This window comes from Lytechinus pictus, unplaced genomic scaffold (assembly GCF_037042905.1).
Source record: "Lytechinus pictus isolate F3 Inbred unplaced genomic scaffold, Lp3.0 scaffold_20, whole genome shotgun sequence".
NCBI lineage: Eukaryota > Metazoa > Echinodermata > Echinoidea > Temnopleuroida > Toxopneustidae > Lytechinus > Lytechinus pictus.
The window spans coordinates 5,512,273-5,536,716 of record NW_026974141.1 but is presented as its reverse complement, the minus strand read 5'-3'; the positions used below and the strand labels follow the sequence as shown (position 1 = coordinate 5,536,716).

The following is a 24,444-nucleotide window of genomic DNA, read 5'->3' as shown; positions in this document are numbered from 1 at the left end:
CCACTTATATGCTTTAGCACCAAAAAGAGTGATCTTGATTTCTGTTTAAACAATGCAACACTTTTCGATTAGCGGAATTGGGGTTTAGAACAGAATCCGTGTTATCGTATAAATTTTTCAAATTTCCATCAAGAACGAGATTTACTTGTCGCGTCACATGTAGGATTTTCACAAGTGTAACTTCCTAGTCCTACATCAAAAGTAGAACTATCCTACATTCAATTTGTGTTCATTTTCTTTTATTCACTAAATACATAGTCGTACATTCCTTTCATCACTTCCTTTTATTTGTCAAATGTTTACCCCTCTTATAGAGCATTTGTATGTGCAGTAAGTGGATTATATATATTTAGCAAAATGCCTCAAGGTTGGATGAGTATCACCACCCCAACTGTATTTGCCCTTAAATCAATTATAGAAGAGGCAATTTTAGATTTTGCCCCCCCCCCCACCTAAAGCTATATGTCAATGGATGAAGTTACCTTTTTGTCACCTTGACACAATTATATTAATGTACTTAAAGTAACCCTTGACCTTAGCCTTTTCCCCTTTTAAATCGGCCGGTATGAGGACAAAATATAAAAACATACTCTCATGCAGTGGGTTTACATGTAACCATGTGTTATAATGACATGAGGTTTATGTAGGGGGTGAGTTATTGTGGCAAGGGAGCGAAGTGAACAGGCAGGAGGTTTCGTGCGAACAAAACTTAACTCATCAAACTGCTTTAACATTTTAATGCCATTCTTCATTGAAGTTTTGTTGTCTGTGTACGGTATATCCCCATCCATGACTTCTTGTAAAATGTGCGTTGGATATACATGTAGTGTTTGTGTAGTATGTTGTAATGTGTATGAATGTTATCAACTAATTGTTGGTTTTGTTAAATCTTAATTGCCGGGTTCTCCACCATGCCATGAGCAGGGAGGATAATAATTCAGATGATGATCAATCAAAATAAATATAATAAAGATATTGTTCAGACGCTTAATGAAGACATTTGTATATAGCGGAAACTGACCATGTCATTAATTACCTGATTTAAAAAATGTAATAAAATAATAAATACTTCAGAAATTCTCAGAGTTTGATGAAAAAAAAGTGAAAGTACAATTTAGTCAGCCAACTCTCCGAGGGTAGGTCTCTTTATGATCAGTAATTAAAAGTTCTAAATAAAGGGAATCTGGGATGCCATTTGGGTTGGTAACGGTGAGTGACTAAAACCATAACGTGAAAATGTAATGCAAGCCAATGCAACAAAAAGAAGAAAATATAATGCAGGAAGTTACATGTATAATTATACTGCATAGTGTACGGCATTATATTATCCCCGATCCACGGGAATACCCATGTCATTCCTTCGTTTATTCTATTCAGTTTATTTATTTTCTAATGTTATTTCTGTGTTGAAACATGCGATTTTTCTTTATATTTCACGAACCCCTACTTATTTTGTTTACACCCTTTATAGGAGCTATCAATTGCAGCGCTCCATACATTCCTCACGATGCATCGGTGGAACATCTTCGTCTCAACTATGCATTTGGTGACAGAATTAATGTGACATGTGATGCAAGTGATGAATACTTTACTCTTCAATGTCATAACAAAGGCTTGTGGAGCGGACCCGTCGTTTCCTGTCCAAGGTCCAACGTAACAATACCCGCTGCAGGTACTCTTGATTTATTTACCCCTTTTCATCAGCATTTCTTTCCTATTGCACTTTCTATTAACATCGTTGGCTTTAGTTTCAAATTGTTATCATTAATCTCTAATGATCAGAATTACTGTCGTTAATATTATTTTATTTTTACATTGTCATTGTTTTTGCTACTGTCGGTGGTAGTGTTATTGTGATTACTACCTCTCGTGCTGGAGGCCTTATATGTAATTATCATCATCATCACCATCTTCGTAATTGTAATTATCAACATATATACTCTTTTTGCTTACTAGATGTACAATGTATTGACATTTAAAGAGTGTGACCTGAATCATTAATGATCTAGGTCCACGGTTGGAACTCTGGAATTATATTATCATCATGATTATTGTCATTATTATGAGTATTATCATTATTATTAGTTGTAGTAGTATTGCTGATGTTGTTGTTTTTGTTATCATTATTATTAGTAGTAATATTATCATTATTAGTGTAATCATTATTTTATCACCATAATTAATATTTTCATTATATTATTATTACTGTTATTAAGATAGATTCAGTAATTAATGTATTATAACATTGAAAAAAGGGTGAGTTTTGCTTACAATAATTCCCTTGCAATCCTATTAGGAGCTGTTATTGCTCCTTAATACCAAATTCGGTGTTTCTCTGTTATTTTTTATTTCTTTTATTTTCTTTTCTTTCCTTTCCTTTTCTTTTTGTGTATGTGTATTTTTGAAAACATGTTTGAAAAGTAACATTCTCAATCATTTTCAATCCATCTGGCTTTTGGAATTATAGCACCCGTTTAATGATTTCGTTGCAGTAACCGTCCATCGCCACGCCTACTGCAGTGCCCCAGCCGTACCACCTCACTCAACCAATCAGAACACACGTCTCTCATACAAAGAAGGTGACAATATCAACGTAACATGTAACGAGGGTTCTGGATGGTACCCTTTGGAATGTTCTGACGGAATATGGATCGGACAGAATATTGTCTGCCCAAAGCCCACCATAGGTAATTACATATTGACATATCACAGTCTACATTATATCGTATAATATATTAGGTATATTCATAGGAAAAATATCTCTATGTCTTAAAGGTATTGGCATCTCATGAAACCACTGGGATCTGCTTTCTCTTTTCTTTTTACCCGATGAATTTAAATATAAAGATATAATAATGATAATGATAAGACTTGTATAGCGCACTTTACATCTTGATTAGATGCTGAAGCTGCTTCAGGAAAGAACAACAACTAAAACAATTTACATGTAATACATGTTTGAACAATAAGTCGATGTCTATCAAAAAACACTTTTACATGTAGGCAGGTATGTTTTCAGGTTACTCCTGAAGGTGGTCACCGAAGTCTGGGTTTTCAAACTCTGCGGAAGAGAATTCTACAGGTCTGTAATGTATATCAAATGTAAAACAAATATAAATTAAAAAAATCGAAATTCATAAATACCTAGGCTACTTCTTGTGATTAGCTCGAAGTTAATTCGGGGACCCATTTTCTGCATTATTTATTTATTCGTAATTTTTGGCTGTTCTACGATCAACAGACTGCAACCAACCAATCATACCCACCGTTTCATCGCTGGGCACCTACAAGTCTCATTACAAGGTCGACGAAGTTGTTAACATCACATGTAAAACATCCCTTGATTCCATTCTTTGGGAATGCCACAAAGATGGTCAATGGCGCGGACCAGAGATTCGCTGCCCCGTCTCTCAACCAATATCATCCGGTGATGCTGCAGGTGTGTATGGGCATAATTTCCACACTGATCATACTAAAGTATTTGCAGCATTTTACATGTATGTATGAGACAAAAAGCAAGTCGATGAAATTGATGTGTAATATTGCCAATGGATAATAAATGCAAATTTGTCAACAGTCATCCATAGTAATTAGTAAACAACAAAATATTCTTCAAAAAATAACACTGTAGCCTGTTTTCTATTCAAACTTATCATTTCAATTTAATATCATACAAAAACATATATATAGTGTGGTACTTTTATTAAGCTTCATTTTGTCTTAAATGAATAATCAGCCATTTTGGTTTTATGCACTAAAACGGTTTAGGGAAATGGCCAAGTCGTAAAAAATAAAAGAAATTAAACTTTTTTTTCATATCGAACGTTCACCTGTTCATGAACAAATGTGAATTACAATGTGATATGAAAATACTTTTTGCCGATCTCTATGCAGGGAGAGTTGGAGAAAAGCATGTAGAAAAGTGGCACGGACGAGATTTGATAACTACTGGTCTTCTTGTAGCAGCTGTGATCATGTTTGTCCTAGTACTGATGTCCATGGTGGCCTTCTCGATCTCTTTCAAAGGGTAAGAAAAATGCCTCTCTGTCATTCTTAAGTCTGGTTGTGTATAGCAAAAACGAGTGAAATTCCAAGTAGCAGGCAAACGTTGGAAAATATTGTTTACGTAACTCATTTTCGTTAATCTGCACAATGTTCACTTGTTTCACCCTCATGCATTTTACATTTGTTTTTAAAACAACTGTTGATTTTCCATACAAAAGCCATTTGGTATCAGAATAAACTAACCCACCAACTTTTCGTTCAACATTGTAATTCCTCGTTATTTTTAGTTGCATTTCCAGCTCTCAATTATACTATCATGCGTCCCATCTCTTGACAACTTCGGGAAATGGCTTTATGGTCACATCAATGTTATCCGTGATTCACAATATGCAGTGAATTATTTTTTACACATATTCATCACGATATGAAGCTTGTTTTTTCTTCTTATTTTGATGTCTTAATGACAGGTGGCACTCTGGATCAGCCAAAGATGATACAAACGCGGACCGAGGACCACTCCCAGATGTTCCTGGAGGATATGCAGATTACCTTGTGGGAGAAAAGTCTCTGTACACCGAACCATACTTGAAACCAAGCAGTATTCCACATGGATATGAGACCTACGAAAAGCCAATGTAATTGACGATACTATTATGTTGTAAGTAACTAGAAACCGGAATCTCCGATCAGGAAAGTTGAAATGTTGAAGTCTAATACCCCACCACACTGTAAACAATTAAGTGCTAATTCAGCACTTGCATAGTGACTGCACTACGAGAGCTGATTTTTTAGTTCAAATTTAAACTAGAAAATCAGCACTCGTAGTGCAGTCACTGTACAAGCACTTTAAATGAAGTACTAAATTGGCACTTAATTCTTTACAGTGCAATAGCCCTTGGAACTAACACTCTCACCCGTTGTCATTGAATGTGTTTTATAAAATATGATACTTATTCAATTCTGTAAAAAATTACGGATAACAAACTTCAGGTGTGTATAACATGCATACCATGTATCAAAACTTTGAATTACTTCTTGTGAATGGCGTATGATGACTGTAATTCAAGTTTAATTTATTGTAACCATGGTAACCGGATTTGATAATGAAAATAAATTTTCTACGATTACTGCAACTAAGCTAACATATTGATCATGTTGATATATCAGCCACGCGGGGCTTAATAAGTGTAGGTATATGTAATGTATACAAGTGGATACACAGTGGTTTGATATTTTCACTACTACTTTGTTATTGTGAAAGTAATTCATTACAAATTAAATACGTGAGAATAATGTAATACTTATATTGAAAAAAAAATACGGTTTGACATGAATTGTTTTTATTGTATATACAGTGCATCCCCAAAAAGGAAACCCGTTTTCAGAAACAGATTTCACAATTATTAAATATGTGTTTATTATAAATTTGATATTTATTGCGAAAGTGGAATCCCATCTTTAATTAAAGTCTAAAATCTGAGCACATCGTTCGCGCATTGCAGGTTGCAAACGATAAAAGATTAGGCATGTCAAAGTGATTTGCGCAGAAACTCGCGTGTGAATCTAAATCCACTCCCATTTCAGAGATCAATGAGAGAAACTTAACAAAGATTACATAAGAAACGAAAATTCGTGAAATATCATACTTTCCTTTGAATAAAAAATAAAAACATGGGAATTCCGGTTTCATTTTTTTCTGTGGCGCACTGTACGTTGGATATGGTAATTTTTCATACCTTTTTTGTATTAAATCATTTTTCAAATAGGCATCTCAACAAGCAATGTTGTATTAAGTATTGGGGTTTATTTTCGATTTTTTTTTTCGTTTGATATCCCGGTTGACTACTGAAGTGTCGGTATCTGGGGAGAAACAAAGTACGCCACTGAATACAGCCTTACATTCTTTTGAAACCATGTATTTTGGTCTTGGCAAACGCATTGTTCACAACATAAAAATTGGTTTAAATAGTATACTTTAGTTCATACAAGTTATTAATTTAATTAATTATATCTATATATCAGCAAAAATCCATTATGATGTACACTAAACGAAAACGAAAATGAAAAAAAAAATATCAAATGAGGAGATGATATAACAAAGGCACAAGAAATTAAACAAAAAACGAAAACAATATAACAGAAAACAGAAGTGGGGACAAGAGAAGGGGGAAAAGTGGGAAAGATATGATGTACTAAAGGGGTAATATACAGGAAATATAAAACAAATAATACTGAACCTGGAAGGCAAATTGTTACTTCTTCAAAGTTGATTTAATTACACAAATGGAATAAAACTGGAGATTAGAAACATTCCACAAAAAGCAGTCACACTTCTGATTATTCGGAACTCGTGAACTTCCTTTTGAAATATTATTGTATTCTAGTTTGTGTTATAAATCAGTCAATGCAATATGCTAGAACGATATATTATTATCATTATGTTTAGTACTTTCATTATTTTATCTTATTTCATTATCTTTTTCTTTTCTTTTTGTGTAATGTGACAGTGGAAATTTGTATTATTATTCAAAATATGGATCACAAAATTGTTATTAGTACGTAGTAATTCTAATCAATATGATGTCAAAGCAATGTATATTTTTCTTGAAATAATATCAATGATATCATTCGTAATAGGTCCATGATGATATCAATGGTAATGAATTTGTAATTAATATATAATTTAAAAACACCCCATTATTTCGCATAGCCGAATAATCCCATTGGTTATTTTGCTCCAGATATTTATCTTCTTGCGCTTTCTTTCCCGAATGATCTTAACATATTTATCGGAAATTACGAACTCTAGTGGTAAGACAAAGAAGAGGAAAATAATACAATACGCAGAAGAAAACGCATTTAGATTTTATAAATCAGTAATGTACTTAGGCGTAGGCTATTTGTAAAGATACTTACGATTTAAATCAGTATGTCTGTAATCTTCTTGCAACACAAAATAAAATTATTTGATGAACGAATTTGTAAGCATTTCTTCATTATTTGAGTCTTTGTTTCAACAAAAAACCTATAACATAATATATTCATTCTGATGAAAACTTACTAACTCCTACACATATGCAATTTAAGAAGTTCATCCAATGATTTGTAGGGAGGACAAATGCTATGTTTATTTGATATGATAAAGCCATGTGCTCCGAACAACTCATCCCCAGGCTTATTAGAATAAATGGCGTTTAATTGTTTAAATCACGTTATTAAAGCTTAACTGTTGGTATCCTCCGACATGTTATCATTCCAAGTGCGTCGGCGACGTCACCATGGATGTAATAGTAGACATTTCCTTATGCTACTTTATTTTTTTAGTGGCAAAGGGGCTTTACATTGAAGGTTTCGATATGAAAACAATACATCGGAATATCGTGTATTGAAATAATAAAAATGTGTAAACTATAATATTTTCCAATCGCAAATGATATTACAGTTTTGATGAACAGATTTGGTGGGATAATGTTCAAAGTAAGTCAATCTTGCAAATGGCGGTTGGGGTAAACTGTATTTCATTTAGTCTGGATTAATGCATGGATTACCCAAGCCAACATGCAGTCGAGTTACGGTTACATCAACATATCGACTGGTTAGATTATAGCAGCACGGTCATTATGACCGAAGTGGAGCGTTGCGCTTAAGTAATTCCTGAAACTCCAGTATCTGCTCGTTTTCTACAATCACAAATGTATACTAAGGAGTCGTCGGATGCCACAAATCAGGTAAGACGTTTAGTATAAAAATGTTCGACTCAATTGAAACAAAATGGTGACTAATTATTAAACGTGTATCTTTTTTTTAATCCTTTCATTGTGTGCTACAAAGGATATGATGCCTTTTGAACAGTGCAATACAGATGGTTGGGGGCTCGGGGATGCTCTCCCCCTCCCCCTGAATTAAAAGAAAATCATGACCAAGAAAAAAGTGCAAAGGAAATAAAAGGAAAGATAGAAAGTAAAATGTATCATTTTCTGAATATTATGTCAAATTCTATCACAAAATTTGATATTGTAATAAAAAAATGGGAATATTTGTGTGCTCGCTTCACTCGCTCACAACTTTTTAATATATTTTACCTGATCTGCCATATCTAGCTCCTTCAAAATTGACTCAATACTCCATTGCCATTGAAAGACATGAACCCCTTCCTGTTTGTCCTGTCAAGCATATAATCAAACTTAGTCAAGGAATCAATAACCCCTTGACAAATGGATTCATGTCTTTTAAAGGTACCATAACATAATTTGTTTCACATAATGAAAGGATTTATATAATTACAAATTTTCCCAATTAATGGTGCAAATCTACTTGCTTGGGTTGACAACAAGTCTTCTTTTCTTACTTATGAAGGACAATTCAAAGGTAAAAGAAGTTTTGAATAATTCAAGTAAATAAATAAATATGCAAATAAAGTTTGACAGCATAATTCGAAAATTATGGCACAGATAATGAAAGGTTAAGAGGACGTCTGCTGATTAGCAAGAATTCTGATCATTATTTTACTCATATTCTGCCATTCGGGCCCAAGCCTCTTTTTTAACCCCCCCCCCCCCCCCCCCCACAAAAAAATGTCCCGTGTTCGCTCACGCATGAACAAAAATTACTTTTTTAAGATTGTATTTCAAAGATAGGATATCAGAGCATTTATTAACATCAAAATATAGGTATCATAATTTGACACAAATTTTTTATAGACTTTTCAAAACTGTCCCATTTTTTATACGCACTGTATATTGCAAATATAAAACTGTGAAGCAAATCATTAATAAATATGTACATCCCAGCTCAAATAGTCTGACCAAAGTGACCACTTGCGCTTACGGAATTGCGGACAACTCAAAGCTGCACGTTCACTTCACAGTCCAACGGATTCCAACATTTTCATCAAATGCCATAAACCAAGTGAGACGTTTGCACTTTTGAAATTATATGAATTTAACGCGCCTTGACTTTAATAGTGACTGTCATATCAAAGAAATTGGGATATTTTAGGCGAATATGTTACTCTACAGCAAACAGATGACTATCCAATGAAGGAAGTCTAGTTTTTCTTTCCATTTTTTTTTACCTCTATTTCTTGTCAACAACTTGTGTGTTGTGGGGGGGGACTTTATATTGGATATCCGTATTCCTTTTACTTAGAGACTAAAGTTGCAATCGATATTCTCAATGAGTGGGATCATTTTGTCAGAAATGCCGCTTCATTATTTCAGAAATAAAATGAAGCATAATGTATAGTTTAGCTTGGAAGAGCTGCTTAAGGGATTATTCCTTCAAGGTTCAAGGTATAACTGAAATAAAGACAAGAATATCATGAGGGAAATTTCATGAGGGAGTGCTGATTGTTTTAGTAGTCGCTGTGAATCGTTAGTGAGGTTTGAAAACTGCAGGCTTATTGTAAGCCATATCACTGCCTCTCCTCCTTCCTTTGAAAAAAAAACACAAACAGATCTTCATGTTTTGTCTGGCTAAGTGTGTGATATTATCAAGTAGACTAAGCTCATACTCGAATTTACTCAATCTAACATGTTTGAGATTTGTAATCCGGTTGTTGAATTTAATCATAATATTTAAAATTACACTTTTGAATGTGAGTTCATCAATCTACTTATTAACCTTTTAGTTTCTGCCTGATCTCTTCTTGCAAAAAAAGAAATAGGCAGCCTTTAAAAATAAATAACATTTGTAACATTAAATATTATGTTTTATAAATCTAAAGATGGCTTACACGTGGAAAAACTGCACTTGCCTTTGAGATTCTTCTTAATAATGCATAGCCCCTCCTTAAATGTCTGTTAAAAACCAACCTAATATCTTCCATGTCGATCTGATCGTAGAATATGGTACTTCAATTCCGGGTGTGCTCAAAATTTTCTAACCTGACAATAAAAGTTTTCGTGATAAATTTTCATGAATTTTGAAAATAAAAAAGAAAGTGAAATTTAAAACTGAAAACCTGCCTACTTTTTAGCCAAGCCTCTGGTGTTCTTTCATCATTAATGTCGTTTGGAGATCATTGTTGATGAAGCTCTTTTTCAATATGCCAGTGCGTTTGGTATGACCAAAGCGACTAATTGCGCTTACAAAATATGAAATCTACACGTATGCTCCATTGACAACCAATTATATATAACATTTCTCGGGTGCCACAAACTAGGTGATACGTTTGCATTAACAATTATGGATTAAACTCTAATAATGAAATATAATTAATCATCTCGTCTTTTTTTTTTTTTTTTTTTTTGCTAAGTTTTATAATGTTCAATCTCCTTCCCTCTAACCATCAAGAAATATGGCTGCCACTGTCTCTGTTTTTGGCTCCTTCCCTCTTCCCCTATCAACGCGTGTGAAGGCTATATATTGCCACGCTGCAAAAAATCATACTTACCATATCTTGTCTCCTACCCATTTTTTATTTAGAAGGGGATGGCCTTAAAATGGTGGAGGGACAGTAATGGTCTTGAGGTGTTTTTATCTTTCTAAAGGTCCAGGGAATTCTTCATCACACAAGCTTAGTCGTACAGTACAATATTTTACTTACCGTCTTCAACACATTCTATACATTGTTGTTGGTTTATCTTGCAATGCTTGTACTTTCGAGTATTGTCTTAATGTCGTTCAAAATCAATCAAATACAATGCATCTTACGTATTTGTGACATAGATGGATCCCGAAATCTATATATTAATTTTCATTTACTGGTAAAATGTATTCATAACAGACTGGAGAATCCACATACAGAGAAAAATAACACGAAATTAGATATATATAAAGTAGGACTATCTGTAGAACACAGTGATAAACGAGAACAGTATAGATAATGAGGATATTCCTGATCAATACGCAGTTTTTAGTTGAAGGTAAGGTAAGAGTGGCAGGTAATATGTAATATCCCTAAAAGCAGTGGCGTAACAGGCGGGGGGGGCAAGTTGCCCCCCCCCCCCCCCGGCGGATTTCACCGGGAAAATAAAAGAAAAACGGGAAAAAGAAAAAAAAGAGGGAGAAAGAAAGGGAAAGGGGGAGGAAAGGAGAAAAGGAAAGGGAAGGGGAACAGGAAAGTAGGAAAAGGAAAGGGAAAGAAAAAAGTGAAAAGAAAACGACGAACAAACTTTTTTTTAATGGAAAAGGAGGGAAAGCGGGAAAATGTACGAAAGAACATTTGAGTAAGAACAAATCATTCCGAAATAGGCGTATGTAATGCAATAGCACGGTAGGAAATAAATTAAAAGATGACAAAATTTCAAACAGTAGCGGGAAACGAAGGTAGAATGTAAGTAGTTAAGCTAAATTGGAAATCAAAGAAAACGGACAAGAAAAAAATAATAACATGACCGGGCTGCCGATGATTGAAATTAAAGAGCGGGAAGAAAGAAAGACTGCATATTATACAACATTGTGATATAAGCTTGCTAAATTTTATTCAAATAAGCTACCTTTCCCCAGACCCCAGTAGGGGCTCTTCATTTATTATAAACTTCAAATGGCTCTATAACGCCCCTGTTCAATCACGTTCAATTACTGGCATACAGGCGCGGGGAGCGGTCTTGGTTCCACACCCAAGAGGAAATAAAAGAAATCATAGGACACAACATATAATGAAATGAATGGAAACAATGAATTTGCTGAATATAATGGAAAATCTATCACATAATTAGAATTTAATTTCAATAGGCAATTTGTTTCCAGCTCCCTTTGCACGCAGGCGACTTTTTACAAATTTTCCCCACATTGCTATGTTTTGCCCCCCTCAAAATATTCGGTTTATTACGCAACTGGGTTAAATAAATGTGTTGTGTAAAAGCTATATTCTGTATATGCCCGCGATTTGATTAAAATAGCGGCAACCTGCGAGGTTAAATGGCTTTGATATCAAGAAGTTCCGGGGGCTCCGCCCCGAATCCCAACCGCACAGCACCGCGTATGGAGGGGTTGGGCCATGGCCCCAAAAAGTTCTACAAACAAGAACAAAAAAGGAGGAAAGAAAAGCAAAGGAAAAGTGTAGGATATGATTTTATTTACTGAATATATATAGCTCAAAAGTAGATTCTCATGAAAAGGTGGGGGTTTTTTTCTCGCTCGCTTCGCTCGCTCGGGACTTATATAAAGCAGCTTTTAGAACATGCGCTATACTGCGCCCATCGTTTTTTTTTTTACTCTTCACGCTACTGCCGCAAAGAATCCTGTTCACAGTGGCGTACAGACCACAAAAAAGGAATCTAAAGAGAGAAGAGTGAAATATATTATTCTTTGGATATCATGTCAAAATCGATATCACAAAATTGGATTTTTGTATTAAAATGGTCAAAATTTTTGCTCGCTCGCTTCGCTCGCTCTCAATTTTTTTAAAAGATAAATTCTGCCTGATACACAATATCTGGCCTTCTCAAAATAGTCGCCTCATTACACCTGTTCATACCATGATATGACGGGGAAATTTTTGGCTCTTGCCCCCCCCCCCCCCCCTGGCCACCGACCCCTGTTACGCCGCTGCCTAAAAGGTAATATGAATATTGTTTCTAGGATTATATTAGCATCCGACGTACTCGTCAATGCTAGAAATGAAGCGCAATGGTTGGATCTTGATTTAAATTTCCCAGCTCGGTCGGTATGACCAAAGTAACACAAAAGATGTGCTTACAGATTTGCTAGCACCGAAGCTGCATGTATACTTCAGTGACAAATATAGTATTCTTCAGTGCCACAAACCAGGTGAGACGGTTGCATCATGTGTTAGTGTTAGTTAGTGGTGTTCAAGCACTGGCGACTTCAAGAGAGCTAAAAACATGAATAAGTAAGGCCTGGGAATCGCGCGCCCTACATATCTTTCAAATTTTCCAACAGTATATACCTTTTTTTCTGTGCACAGCCGCACAATCAACTTCAACTGTCAAACGTACAAGTTTGCTTCGCTCTGACCATGGACCTATTACAAGTATTATTATTATTTGTAATAGGTCCATGCTCTGACTAATGGCATGATAAATTAGAGTGTTTGTTTCTCCCGTATAGTAAACTTTTTAACCGAAATCACATGAATATTGCTGGGGGGGGGGTTCAGGAGGGTGATAGCAAGATCATGGTTGCTCTCTTAAAACCAAAATGAAATTACAAAGTCGTAGTCGTCGGGGAAAGACATACAACCTACATAATTATTAACATACTTATATCTTAATTTTGTAATGCACGACCTATTGGGCTTATAGCTCATTTTGATTGAGAGCTTATGTAATTTCATCATTAATGCATTTCCCTATTTAATACATTTTTTTCATTTAATGTTCTTGACCATTTCATCGAGAAGTAAAAAAGGTATAATCCCTCGAAACAATGCTTGTATTTCCATAATTTCATTAAATAATCGTGTTATCACCGGTTTCCCACACAACTTTTATATCGCATGGATAACAAAAGACTTCATGCATGGCTGATTGTCAACAAAACGGAGTGTCAGTCGATGAGTCGGGACGCGAGCCTGTATAACCTCTTCATCTTAAATGCAATAATATATACATATTGATATTGATATTGATATCTCGCGAAAGAACTATAACTAAATGTTGCAAAAAAGCATTTAAGATCTCCAGTATCTTCTTCAATTATGTTCGAATCGCCAACCTTGTAACTAAGTTTTATTTTACATTCGACAGGCCATCTGAAGTGTAGTTCACCATACGTTCCAAACCACGCCAGAATCCAAAATCCTCGCCTGAACTACCAATTCAGGGACAGAGTGACTGTGACTTGCGACGCAGACCAATCTAGCTTTACTCTGCAATGTCACAATAAAGGCTTGTGGAGTGGACCAGACGTATCCTGCCCAGTTCCTCCAGCAAAAGGTAATCCATCCTTGATGACTTGAATGGCGGATTTAAAGTTCGTGTAAGAATTAATGTCCTTAGTAGTATTTGGGAAGGTCACTCCGGGATTAAAAACTATAATTCGGTTTGGAAACCGATCCGTCATTAATCTAATCTTACATGTTTTACCCTATCCTTCGCTAGATCACACTCATGCAAAGAAGGAGACAAAACTGATGATGTATTTGATAGCTGATGGGCCACTTGATTTTTTTTTTGCTCGTTTATAAAACAATACATCACTGTCTGAATCCTGGGCGACGACTAGCTGATGACTACAATTTCTTTTGTAGTGCTTTTTCATGAATTATTTGTAATGATATCGTACACTTAACAAAAAATGATTTTACAGAAAAAAGGAATATTTTGCAGAAAGCAATAATAGTCCGAGTTATAACTGAGCAAGGTGCCACTTGGAGAAGGAGAAATTTTCATATAGTGCCTCTAGACAAGTTTTTTACGCTGAATATGAATATATGAGGTAAACAGGCTGTATCCTGAAAATTAACCAGTGAGGGCGCTTTTTTCAAAATGGCCGCCATATTTTCCGAGAATTTGAATTTTCGTACATAGATTTTGACATAAGCATTCAATTGCCATAAAATTAGTGTCATATGAAAGCCAAATAAATTTTCTACAATTTGGTACTATTTATAGGGGATAAGTAGGTCATTTGGCTGAGATTTTAAGTAGAAAACTGATTTTTTTTTTTTTTTTTTTTTTTCCCCAAAAATTAAAAATTTTACAAATACATGATTTTACATAATTCTATGAAAAATTATTCAATTACCTTGAAATGTTCCTGAAAAGTTTATTGATATACTATTATCATTTGGATGAAATTCCAACTCTGTATCATTCTTTTTAGCAAATATATAAGGTGTCAAACTTGAATACTTCAATTTCAGAAATGTCGCTTTTTATTAATACGTATAACATGTATAATACATGTATGTATAATGTTTAGTTAAAACTTAAATGCAATTTTCTCCACTAGTTAATCACTTGCAGAGTTAAGAGTAGGCTTTTCTCTATAAGCTTAATAAAACAAAATGTTGGCACATCGAAGCCTAACGATTTCAGGGGGTGGGGGTCCCCCCCCCCCCCCCGTTGCTATATCATGTTGTTGTATATTGCCTATTTATTGGAAAATCACTATTTTTTTGAAGCACCCATTGAGGCAAAAGGCATTTCTGTTATACTGTCTATACAGTACATCCACTTTAATTACTTTAAAACCACTTGGAGAGGAAAAGAGTAGGCTTTGTTCTACCAGCTACATCAAAAGAAGTAGCACATCGAAGCATACCCCTCTCGGGGGGGGGGCTGTGGAAGTCACCCCTCCCCTTTTGCTTATTGCTAATTTATTTGGAAATTCACCATTTTGGACCCAACATTGAGGCAAAAAAGAGTTTGTGCTTTATAGTACACCAAATTTTATTGATTTGAAAGAGTAGAGTTAATTCTACCAGCTACATAAATAAGCGCAGCACATCGAACGCTAGCCCTCTCAGGGGCTGTCTTAGTCAACCTCTCCCCCTCTATATTATGTTTATTGCCTGTGTATCGGAAATTACACCATTTTAAATCACCCATTGAGGCAAAAGGGCATTTCTACAATATTGTACAGCCAATTTTATTTTCTTGCAATGACTTGGATAGGAAAGAATAGGTTTTGCTTTATCAGCCAAATATAAAGAAGTGCTGGCAAATAAAAGCCTACCCCCTCCGGGAGGCTGTTGAAATCACCCAATCCCTTTTTCATTATCGCCTATTTATTGAAAAATTCACCATTTTGGAGCCCCCATTAATGCAAAAAAGCGTTCTGATATATAGTTCTACCACTTTTACTGCCTTAAAACCACTGAGGGAGGAAATAATAGGTTTTGCCTTATCAGGCACATGTAAAGAAGTGCCGGCAAATAAAAGCCTGCTCCCTTCAGGGACTGTCGAAATTACCCCCCCCCCCCCCCTCTTGAAATTTACCATTTTGGAGCCCCCATTGAGGCAAATAAACATTTTTGATATAAAGTTCTGTCCTTTTCACCCTTGAAACCACTTGTTGGAGAGAAAAGAATAAAGGCTTTGCTTTAAACAGCTACATATAAAGACATGCTCGAAAATAAAAGCATATCCCCATGAGAGGGCTGTTGAAATCACCCCACCCCTTTTCATTATTACTTTATTATTTGAAAATTCACAATTTTTGAGCCCCCATTGAGGCAAAAAGGCGGTTCTGATATATAGTTCTGCCAGTATTACCGCCTTGAAACTACTTGGACAGGAAAGAGTAGGCTTTCCTCTATCAGCTATATTTAAAGAAGTGGCTCTACTATATACCAGAAACACCTTTTTCGCCTCAATGGGGGCTCCAAAATGGCGAGTTTTCCAATGAATTAGCAAAAATCGTAAAAAAGGTGGGGTAACATCTATAGTGCCCTGAAGTGGGTCAGGCTTCGATATGGCAGCAATTCGACATATAATAGCTGAAAAGGGGGAATCTACTCTCCAAACTCTTCCTCTCCAAATGGTTTCAAGAAAATGAAATATGGTGTTTATACAGCAGAAGTGCATATTGCCTCAATGGGGGCTCACAAATTGTGAATTTTCAAATAATTAGGCAATAATGCGAAAGGGGGGAGGGGGTGATTTCGACAGACCCCAGAAGGGGGTAGGCTTTTATTTGCCAGCACATCTTTATAGCTGATAAAGCAAAGCCCGTTCTTTCCTCTCTAAGCGGTTTCAAAGCAATAAAAGTGGCAGAACTATATATCAGAGACGCCTTTTTGCTTCAATGGGGGCTCCAAAATGGTGAATTTTCAACAAGTAGCCAAATACCTAAAATTAGTGGGGTAACTTTTACAGCTGCCTGAAGGAGATAGGCTTCGATTTGCCAACACTTCTTTATAAGGAGCTAATAGAGCAAAGCCTACTCTTTCCTCCCCAAGTCATTGCAAGAAAATATAATTTGCTGTACTATATAGTAGAAACGCCCTTTTGCCTTAATGAGTGATCCAAAATTGTGAATGTCCAATAAATAGTCAAATACCGAAACTTGGTGAGGTAAATTCTACAGCCCCCGAACATTCTGAAGGGGATAGGCTTCGATTTGCCAACACTTCTTTACAGCTGATAGAGCAAAGCCTACTCTTTCTTCTCCGAGTCATTGCAAGAAAATAAAATTGGCTGTACTATATAGTAGAAACGCGCTTTTGCCTCAATGGGTGATCCAAAATGGTGAAATGTCCAATAAAATAGGCAATATACATGATATAGGGGGGGTTGACTTAGACAGCCCCTGAGAGGGCTAGGGTTCGACGTGCCAGCGCTTATTTATATGTAGCTGGTAAACTCTACTCTACCCTACTCTTTCCTCTCTAAGTGGTTTCAAATCAATAAAATGGGGTTTACAACAAAGCACAAACGCTTTTTGGCCTCAATGTTGTGAATTTTCAAATAAATTGGCAATATTAAGCAAAAGCTCCCCCTCCCCAAGAGGGGTAGGCTTCGATGTGCCACTTCTTTAGATGTAGCTGGTAGAAAAAAGCCTACTCTTTCCTCTCCAATTGGTTTCAAAGCAATCAAAGTGGCTGTACTGTATAGCAGAAATGCCTGTTTTTGCCTCCATGGGTGCTCCAAAAAACAGTTATTTTACTAACAAATAGGCAATATACAACAACATGATATAGCAACGGGGGGGGGGGGGGGGGACTTCGACACCCCCACCCCCTGAAAATGTTAGGCTTCGATGTGCCAACATTTTGTTTTATGTAGCTGATAGAGAAAAGCCTACTCTCAACTCTGCAAGTGATTAACTAGCGGAGATAATTGCATTTAAGTTTTAACTAAACATTATACATGCATGTATTATACATGCATGTATTATACATGTTATACGTATTAATCAATGGAAATGCATAAAAAAGCGACATTTCTGAAATTGAAGTATTCAAGTTTGACACCTTACAAATTTGCTAAAAAGAATGATACAGAGTTGGAATTTCATCCAAATAATAATAGTATATCAATAAACTTTTTAGGAACATTTCAAGGTAATTGAATAATTTTTCATAGAATTATGTAAAATCATGTATTTGTAATTTTTTTTATTTTTGGGAAAAAATTACAAAAAATACAGTTTTCTACTTAAAATCTCAGCCAAATGACCTACTTATCCCCTATAAATAGTACAAAATTGTAGAAAATTTATTTGGCTTTCATATGACACTAATTATATGGCAATTGAATGCTTATGTCAAAATCTATGTACGAAAATTCAAATTCTCGGAAAATATGGCGGCCATTTTGAAAAAAGTGCCCTCACATGTTAATTTTCAGGATACAGCCTGTTTACCTCATATATTCATATTCAGCGTAAGAAACTGGTCTAGAGGCACTATATGAAAATTTCTCCTTCTCCAAGTGACACCTTGCTCAGTTATAACCCGGACTATAACAGAATCATTCTAAATTCATAAAACAGGATTTTTCTGCACTTTAACAGAACAGGTCTGTTTAAAAGGGGGAAAAAGGGACATTTGTAAGGTTCCATACACCAAATACCAATTTCCTGTAATTTTACATGACATAATCTAAGATTACGCAATCTGTGAATACTACATGTGTTCTCGAGACCCTGCTGCAGGAACTTCTTTTATTTTAAGGATAAATTTTCTAACAGTGCATAGAGCCATACCTTCTTTGATGCTTACACATTTTTACCAAGAAACAGTACTCTACTGCAATGCCCCAGTAGTGCCTCCCTATGCCACCATCGGGAATCTTCGACTCTCCTACAAACCCGGGGACAGATTGAATGTCACGTGTGATATAGGGGGAGAACCGGTCACACTGGAATGTGTCGATGGCTTATGGACAGGACAGAATGCAATGTGTGATTCCCCCGCCCAAGGTAAGTTCTTACCTGAAAATAACACTCCTTACTTGGGAATAGATATGCGCACACACCCCTATGAACATACACACAGAGGTGCTCGGGATGAGTGGACATGTCTCCGGACTATGAACCAAGAGGTTTGGAGTTCAAATCCCATCGCAGCACTCATGCTCTTTTGCAAGGTGTTCGTGCACATATTCAACTCTCCAACAAGGTGTAGTTCGTGTGTACTCGGTAGGAAGAAAATTCGTTTAATGATTGATCGCCTAGGCAGGCCAGTTGAAGGCGGATTAATAATAAAATCATTCTAATGAGAAGAAACCCCTTTGGAAAACATTTTTTTAAAGAACCCACAGAACAGTATTGGAAAAAATCTATTGGGTTTCTACATTTTATTTTAATTATGATCTTACGTACCCTTGATATTTAACCCTTTTGGAAAACATCTTTTCAAAGAACCCACAGAACAGTATTGGAAAAAATCTTGTGGGTTTCTACATTTAATTTTGATTATGATCTTACGTAACCTTGATCTTTAATTCACCTTATTAACTAATATCTGGCATAATCATCAAGGGATTTTTTTTTATATTAAATTATACCTTTTGAAGAGATTTCTGGTTTTTCGACCCGAAATTTCTTTAAAATTACACAATCATGCGGTAAATAATACGACACAACAGTGACACGACAATTTCAATTTCCTTAATTCGCAGCGTGCAGTCCGCCGAACATTCATCCAATCTCATATGTTGAAGCTGTTAAACCACGCTACAAGAGAGGAGACCAAGTGAATATTACATGTAACGATAATTCTGATCAGTTCGTCTGGGAATGCCACGAAGATGGTTTGTGGCAAGGAAGGAACATCAAATGTGCGTTCAATGTAACACCAGTTGCAGGTAATTACACAAAGTAAAACCCTGTGGCGTGTATTCTGAAGTCGGGTTTAACTTAAACTCAGGTTTAAAGTTGTGGTTTAACTGTGGACAGCCAATTGTTACATAATCACTAACAGTGGAGATATAATATTTCACCTCATTTGACTCCCAAACCATTCATAATTTTGTAGGAAGTATAAATAGATGATTGTCTTCACCATCGATGAATCAGGAAAGAGCACAGTGGACATATGAAACATACAACTAAATATAAATGTTGACACTTTTGGCTTCCCATAAATTTAGCACAGAGTTAGACCTGTCAAATTAAACCTGACTTTAGAATACGGGCCTTAATCTACAGAATATTTTGAAATTTAGCAACAGTTTTGATCAATAATGCTGTTATGGGTATGGAAAAGCATTGAAAATGATTTTTTTTTTTCGAGGTTATTTTTATTAATTTTTTCCTTGTTATTTTTTTATATCCTTCTATTGAATTCATATTTCAACTATTGTAGACATACCGTCATTCTCAGATTTAATTATGCGAATAAAATGAATTGTATAGATTTTACAACGATTTAATCTAAACAAACAACGTTTAAATCTAAGTAACATCATTTTTTTTTCTTTACGACAAAATGGTCTTTACCATTATTGCGAAAAAAGTAAAAGTAACAAATAAGTTGATTCAGGTTATTTAATATGTCTTAAAACAATTGATATGAACTGTTAGAAAGTAAAAAAACAGTAGAAACTGATCGTCTGGGAGAGGGGCTGCAGCGTTCGGTGGGGGCATTATTGAATTAGCTCAAATTTACGTAATGCAAGCTTTTAATGATGGGTAATGCTGAATGAATATTATTAAAGACATGAAAAGCATAATCAAACTGAAAAACGTACCTCAATAAATCATGTTTTAGATGTCTTTATCCTTAACATATCATATGCGGTCGTATTTATCTTCGTGCCCTGAGGCTTCCTTTAACTGCTGAAAGATAATTTTGTGTAGTAATGCTGACTCATGAAGATTGTATTGGCACATTAATACAAATTTCAACATGTAGATTGCAAGATGTTAATTCAGTTAATTACTTCTTTTTTGCTCATTCCAACCTGCATAGGTCAAAACATCGGACCTCCTGTGCCAATGATAAAGCTACCAAAGGAAGTCAATCGCAGAGAGTATTTTATCACCGGCCTACTTGTAGTAGCTATCATTTTATTCGTTCTGGTTTTAATGAGTCTGGCGATGTTCTTCATTTTCGTTAGAAGGTGAGTTTTTTCCTCTTCTTATCTTTCTTCTTCTTCTTCTTCTTCTTCTTCTCACTAAATCTTATGACCGATATATGAACCTTGCCCCGATCTTGTTATATGCGTACAATATTAAATACTGATGGAAGAAACAAAATAATGTTACTTGTTCAAACATGTAATCAACCTGTTTTAAACTCAGTCGTTAGAGTGACGGGTTTGAACAAATTGTTTAAGATTTTAGCATCGTTTGCAGCGTACTGTCTCTTTCCTCTAAAGCTCTAGAACGTAGTTTACATTGTTACACTGTAAAAAAATGAAGTGCTAATTTAGCACTTACAGTGCTTGCATGGTGACTGCACTAAGACAGATGATTTTTTTGTTCAAATTTAAACTGGAAAATCAGCACTCGTAGTGCAGTCAGTATACAAGCAATTTAAGTGCTAAATTGGCACTTCATTTTACAGTGTAGAATATAACCATATTATATCAAAATTGTTGAATTATTACCAATAAAAGTATTTTTCGTTCAGATAATTTACCACCTTTTTTAGAATAACAACGAACACTGTAAAAAAAAAAAGATGTTCTAATTTAGCAGTTACGGCGCTTGTTAGTGACTGCACTACGAGTGCTGATTTTCTAGTTTAAATTTGAACTAGAAACTCAGCACTCGTAGTGCAATCACTGTACAAGCACTGTTAGTGCTAAATTAGCACTTCATTTTTTATAGTGAATGCTTATCAATAGAAGTGTACAAGCAAGGTACAAGACATAAAGATATGATGTGCTGTATAGTATTTCTTGTTATATATCTCCATCGAGATCCTCAAGCATGCTGAATGTGACACAAATATAAACGACTGGTGATCATTTTCGTGTATTACACTATAAAAACAAATAGAAGCTTAATAAGCACTCTATGAGAACCAAAAATGGTGAATTTCACCACTTTGGGTAATCAACAAAGCTAGACACGTATTCTTTTTAGCCCTGCAAGTGATAGGAATACATTTTTAAAATATATGATTTATTACTTCATCTTTTCGCAGCGCACAATTCCTTTTTTTTTCTTCAAAATTTGAGTGCAATCGCGGGAGAGGTTTACGGTACGCCATGTGTAAAGTCCTGGAAGAACTGAGAAAAAAAAGTGGATAGAATTGGAGATGAATTGGAAAGGCGAGAAAATGGAGGTTTGAAAGTAGATTATTCTTTTCGAAACGAGTTTAGTCCTTTAGGCTGTAAACCAGAAGGAGAGGAAAGCTGAATAGTCAAGGTAGTAGGCAGGTTTGGGTAGGTGAGAGAAGGCTGGCTTGAGTCGGCTAGTAGAATGGTAGCAGGAGCAGGAGTGCTACCACTCAACTCGCCGACTCAAGCCAGCCTTATCTCTCCTACTCATACCTACCAACCACTCAGCTTTCCACTCCTTCTGGTTTACAATCCTTTTAAGGACTACACTCATTTCGAAAAGAATACTCTACTTTCAAACTTCCACTTTCTCGCCTTTCCAATTCATCTCCAATTCTATCCACTTTTTTTTTTTCTCAGTCCTTCCAGGATTTATACATAGTGTACCGTTAATCTCTTCTACGACTGCTCATACCACCGTGCAAACCTTTAAACCTCATCAAATTTGAGTGCACTTTCTTCCATTTTACTCAGGCTTTCAAAAAGAATAAATCATCCAAACATTCGGCTGCTGCAAATAAAAATGTTAATCCATAACGATCAGGTTTCACCCCAGGCTTATGGGAAGAAATCCAGAATTTAATTGAGGACATTTTCGCCAGCCGTCCGAAATTTTGTGCTTAACTCAAAAACAGCTCTATTGTTTGAAAAGAAATTATATTTCTTCCATTATTTCTTTTAATTCGTATAATTCAGTCGTGGATATGGCTTGGCATCAAAAGAAGCTCTCAGTGAGAAAGTTCGAGGACCTCTACCTGATGTTCCGGAAGGATTTGCAAATTATGTTGCTGACGAACAATCCCTCTACGTTGAACCTTATCTCAAACAAAATGGAGACACGAGTTCCACCTACGAAGTCTACGAATAACCAGTTTGAAACAATTGATCGAACTTATTCTCTTGTTGAAAAATGTATAAGGACACCAAGCAGAATTCGATTTGTGCATATCAATAGAGAGAGGCATTAAAGGAATCCCCTATTGCTTTTAGTTCCTAATGTTAATATTAGACCTTGCATTATGCTAGACACCTCGGCCAATAATGAAGCTAACGATTTGAGGTGTGTTTTTTTAATATACAGTATGTTTCTTGTAAAACTTATATTTTTTGTTTGAAAGTAAAGAATACATTTGGTTTGATGTAACAGTTTCCGTGTTGGTAATAGCGTCTTGATCATCTTCTACAGTATAGGGGGAAAAAAATTTAATTGCTTTATTTATTTTACTTATTTCAGTATCGTTAAAGCTTGTTTTCCTTGTAAGGATAATGATTTCAAATAAAACTAAATTTAGGAAGATTTTTTGATACCTCGCCGTGTATTAGTTGATGTTATTGGTTTGTAGCATTTTAAAAGATAATGGAGTACAACATTTCCTTTTATTCTTACAGTAGATTGCCAACCTTCTTTCAATATTTATAGCAATTATATTTTAAATACAACCTTGGACATGTTGGATATGGAAAGATGTCGTAGAAGACTCTTTGTGTGCCTTTGAATATCAAAATTTGATAGCATGAAAAAGAAACCTCCGTGGTTACTATTGGAATTTCATAAGTTATTTGATAGAATATTTCTGTATCATTACTAAAGAGATGTTTGTGTGAACAAGATATAAACATGTACCAGAATAAATATGAAATGTAAATTATAAAAATATGCAAGCAAGTTTACCTGATGATTATGAGTGAATTGTTGCTAATAATCTGTCTGCAGTCCTGACTATTCATGTAATATATTGTGAAAGAAAAGAATGACGGGATCGCCCTGGCCACAAACCCGTATATGTGGGCTAGTGGTTAAGGCACCGGCGTTCTAAGCTGGGGGCCCGTGTTCGATTCCAGGTAGAGGCATTTTTTCAGCATCACCAAATTTTCCCAAGGGCAGATAGCTCTTTGGAACCTTGATTTAAGCTACGCATAAGATTGTTTTCTAATTGATTCACTTATTTCACAACAAATATAAATATATATAATATATATATATATATATATATATATATATATATATATATATATATATATATATATATATATATATTTATATATTTATATATATATATATTTATATATATATATATATATATATATATTATATGTATTTATATGCAAGCCAAACACAACGGAAAACGTGGTCACTTTGTATATGGTACTGTCGTATAAAAAAATATATATTAATAGAATTGACAGCATATATCCTAAAACATGTAAACTCATAATGCTGGTAACACATTAACCAAAAAAAAAATGGTTTATTGTATCCCAGATCATGCGAAGCCAAGCTTTATCTTGGATGTAAAGTAACATTTTATGATTGAATATGCATTATAAAATCTTTTGATTCGATATATTAAGA

At 35.1% G+C, this 24,444-nt stretch overlaps 1 protein-coding gene across 1 annotated transcript; it reads left to right on the top strand.

Moving 5' to 3' along the window:
- The first annotated feature begins 357 nt into the window (after positions 1-357).
- On the top strand, positions 358-6,981 carry LOC129283153 (uncharacterized). The gene is made up of 6 exons (XM_064115149.1): positions 358-367; positions 1,472-1,672; positions 2,493-2,687; positions 3,242-3,439; positions 3,895-4,027; positions 4,473-6,981. Exons 1-6 carry the CDS (start codon positions 358-360, stop codon positions 4,642-4,644), a joined length of 909 nt encoding a protein of 302 aa, XP_063971219.1. The 3' UTR covers positions 4,645-6,981.
- The last annotated feature ends 17,463 nt before the right edge of the window (positions 6,982-24,444 follow it).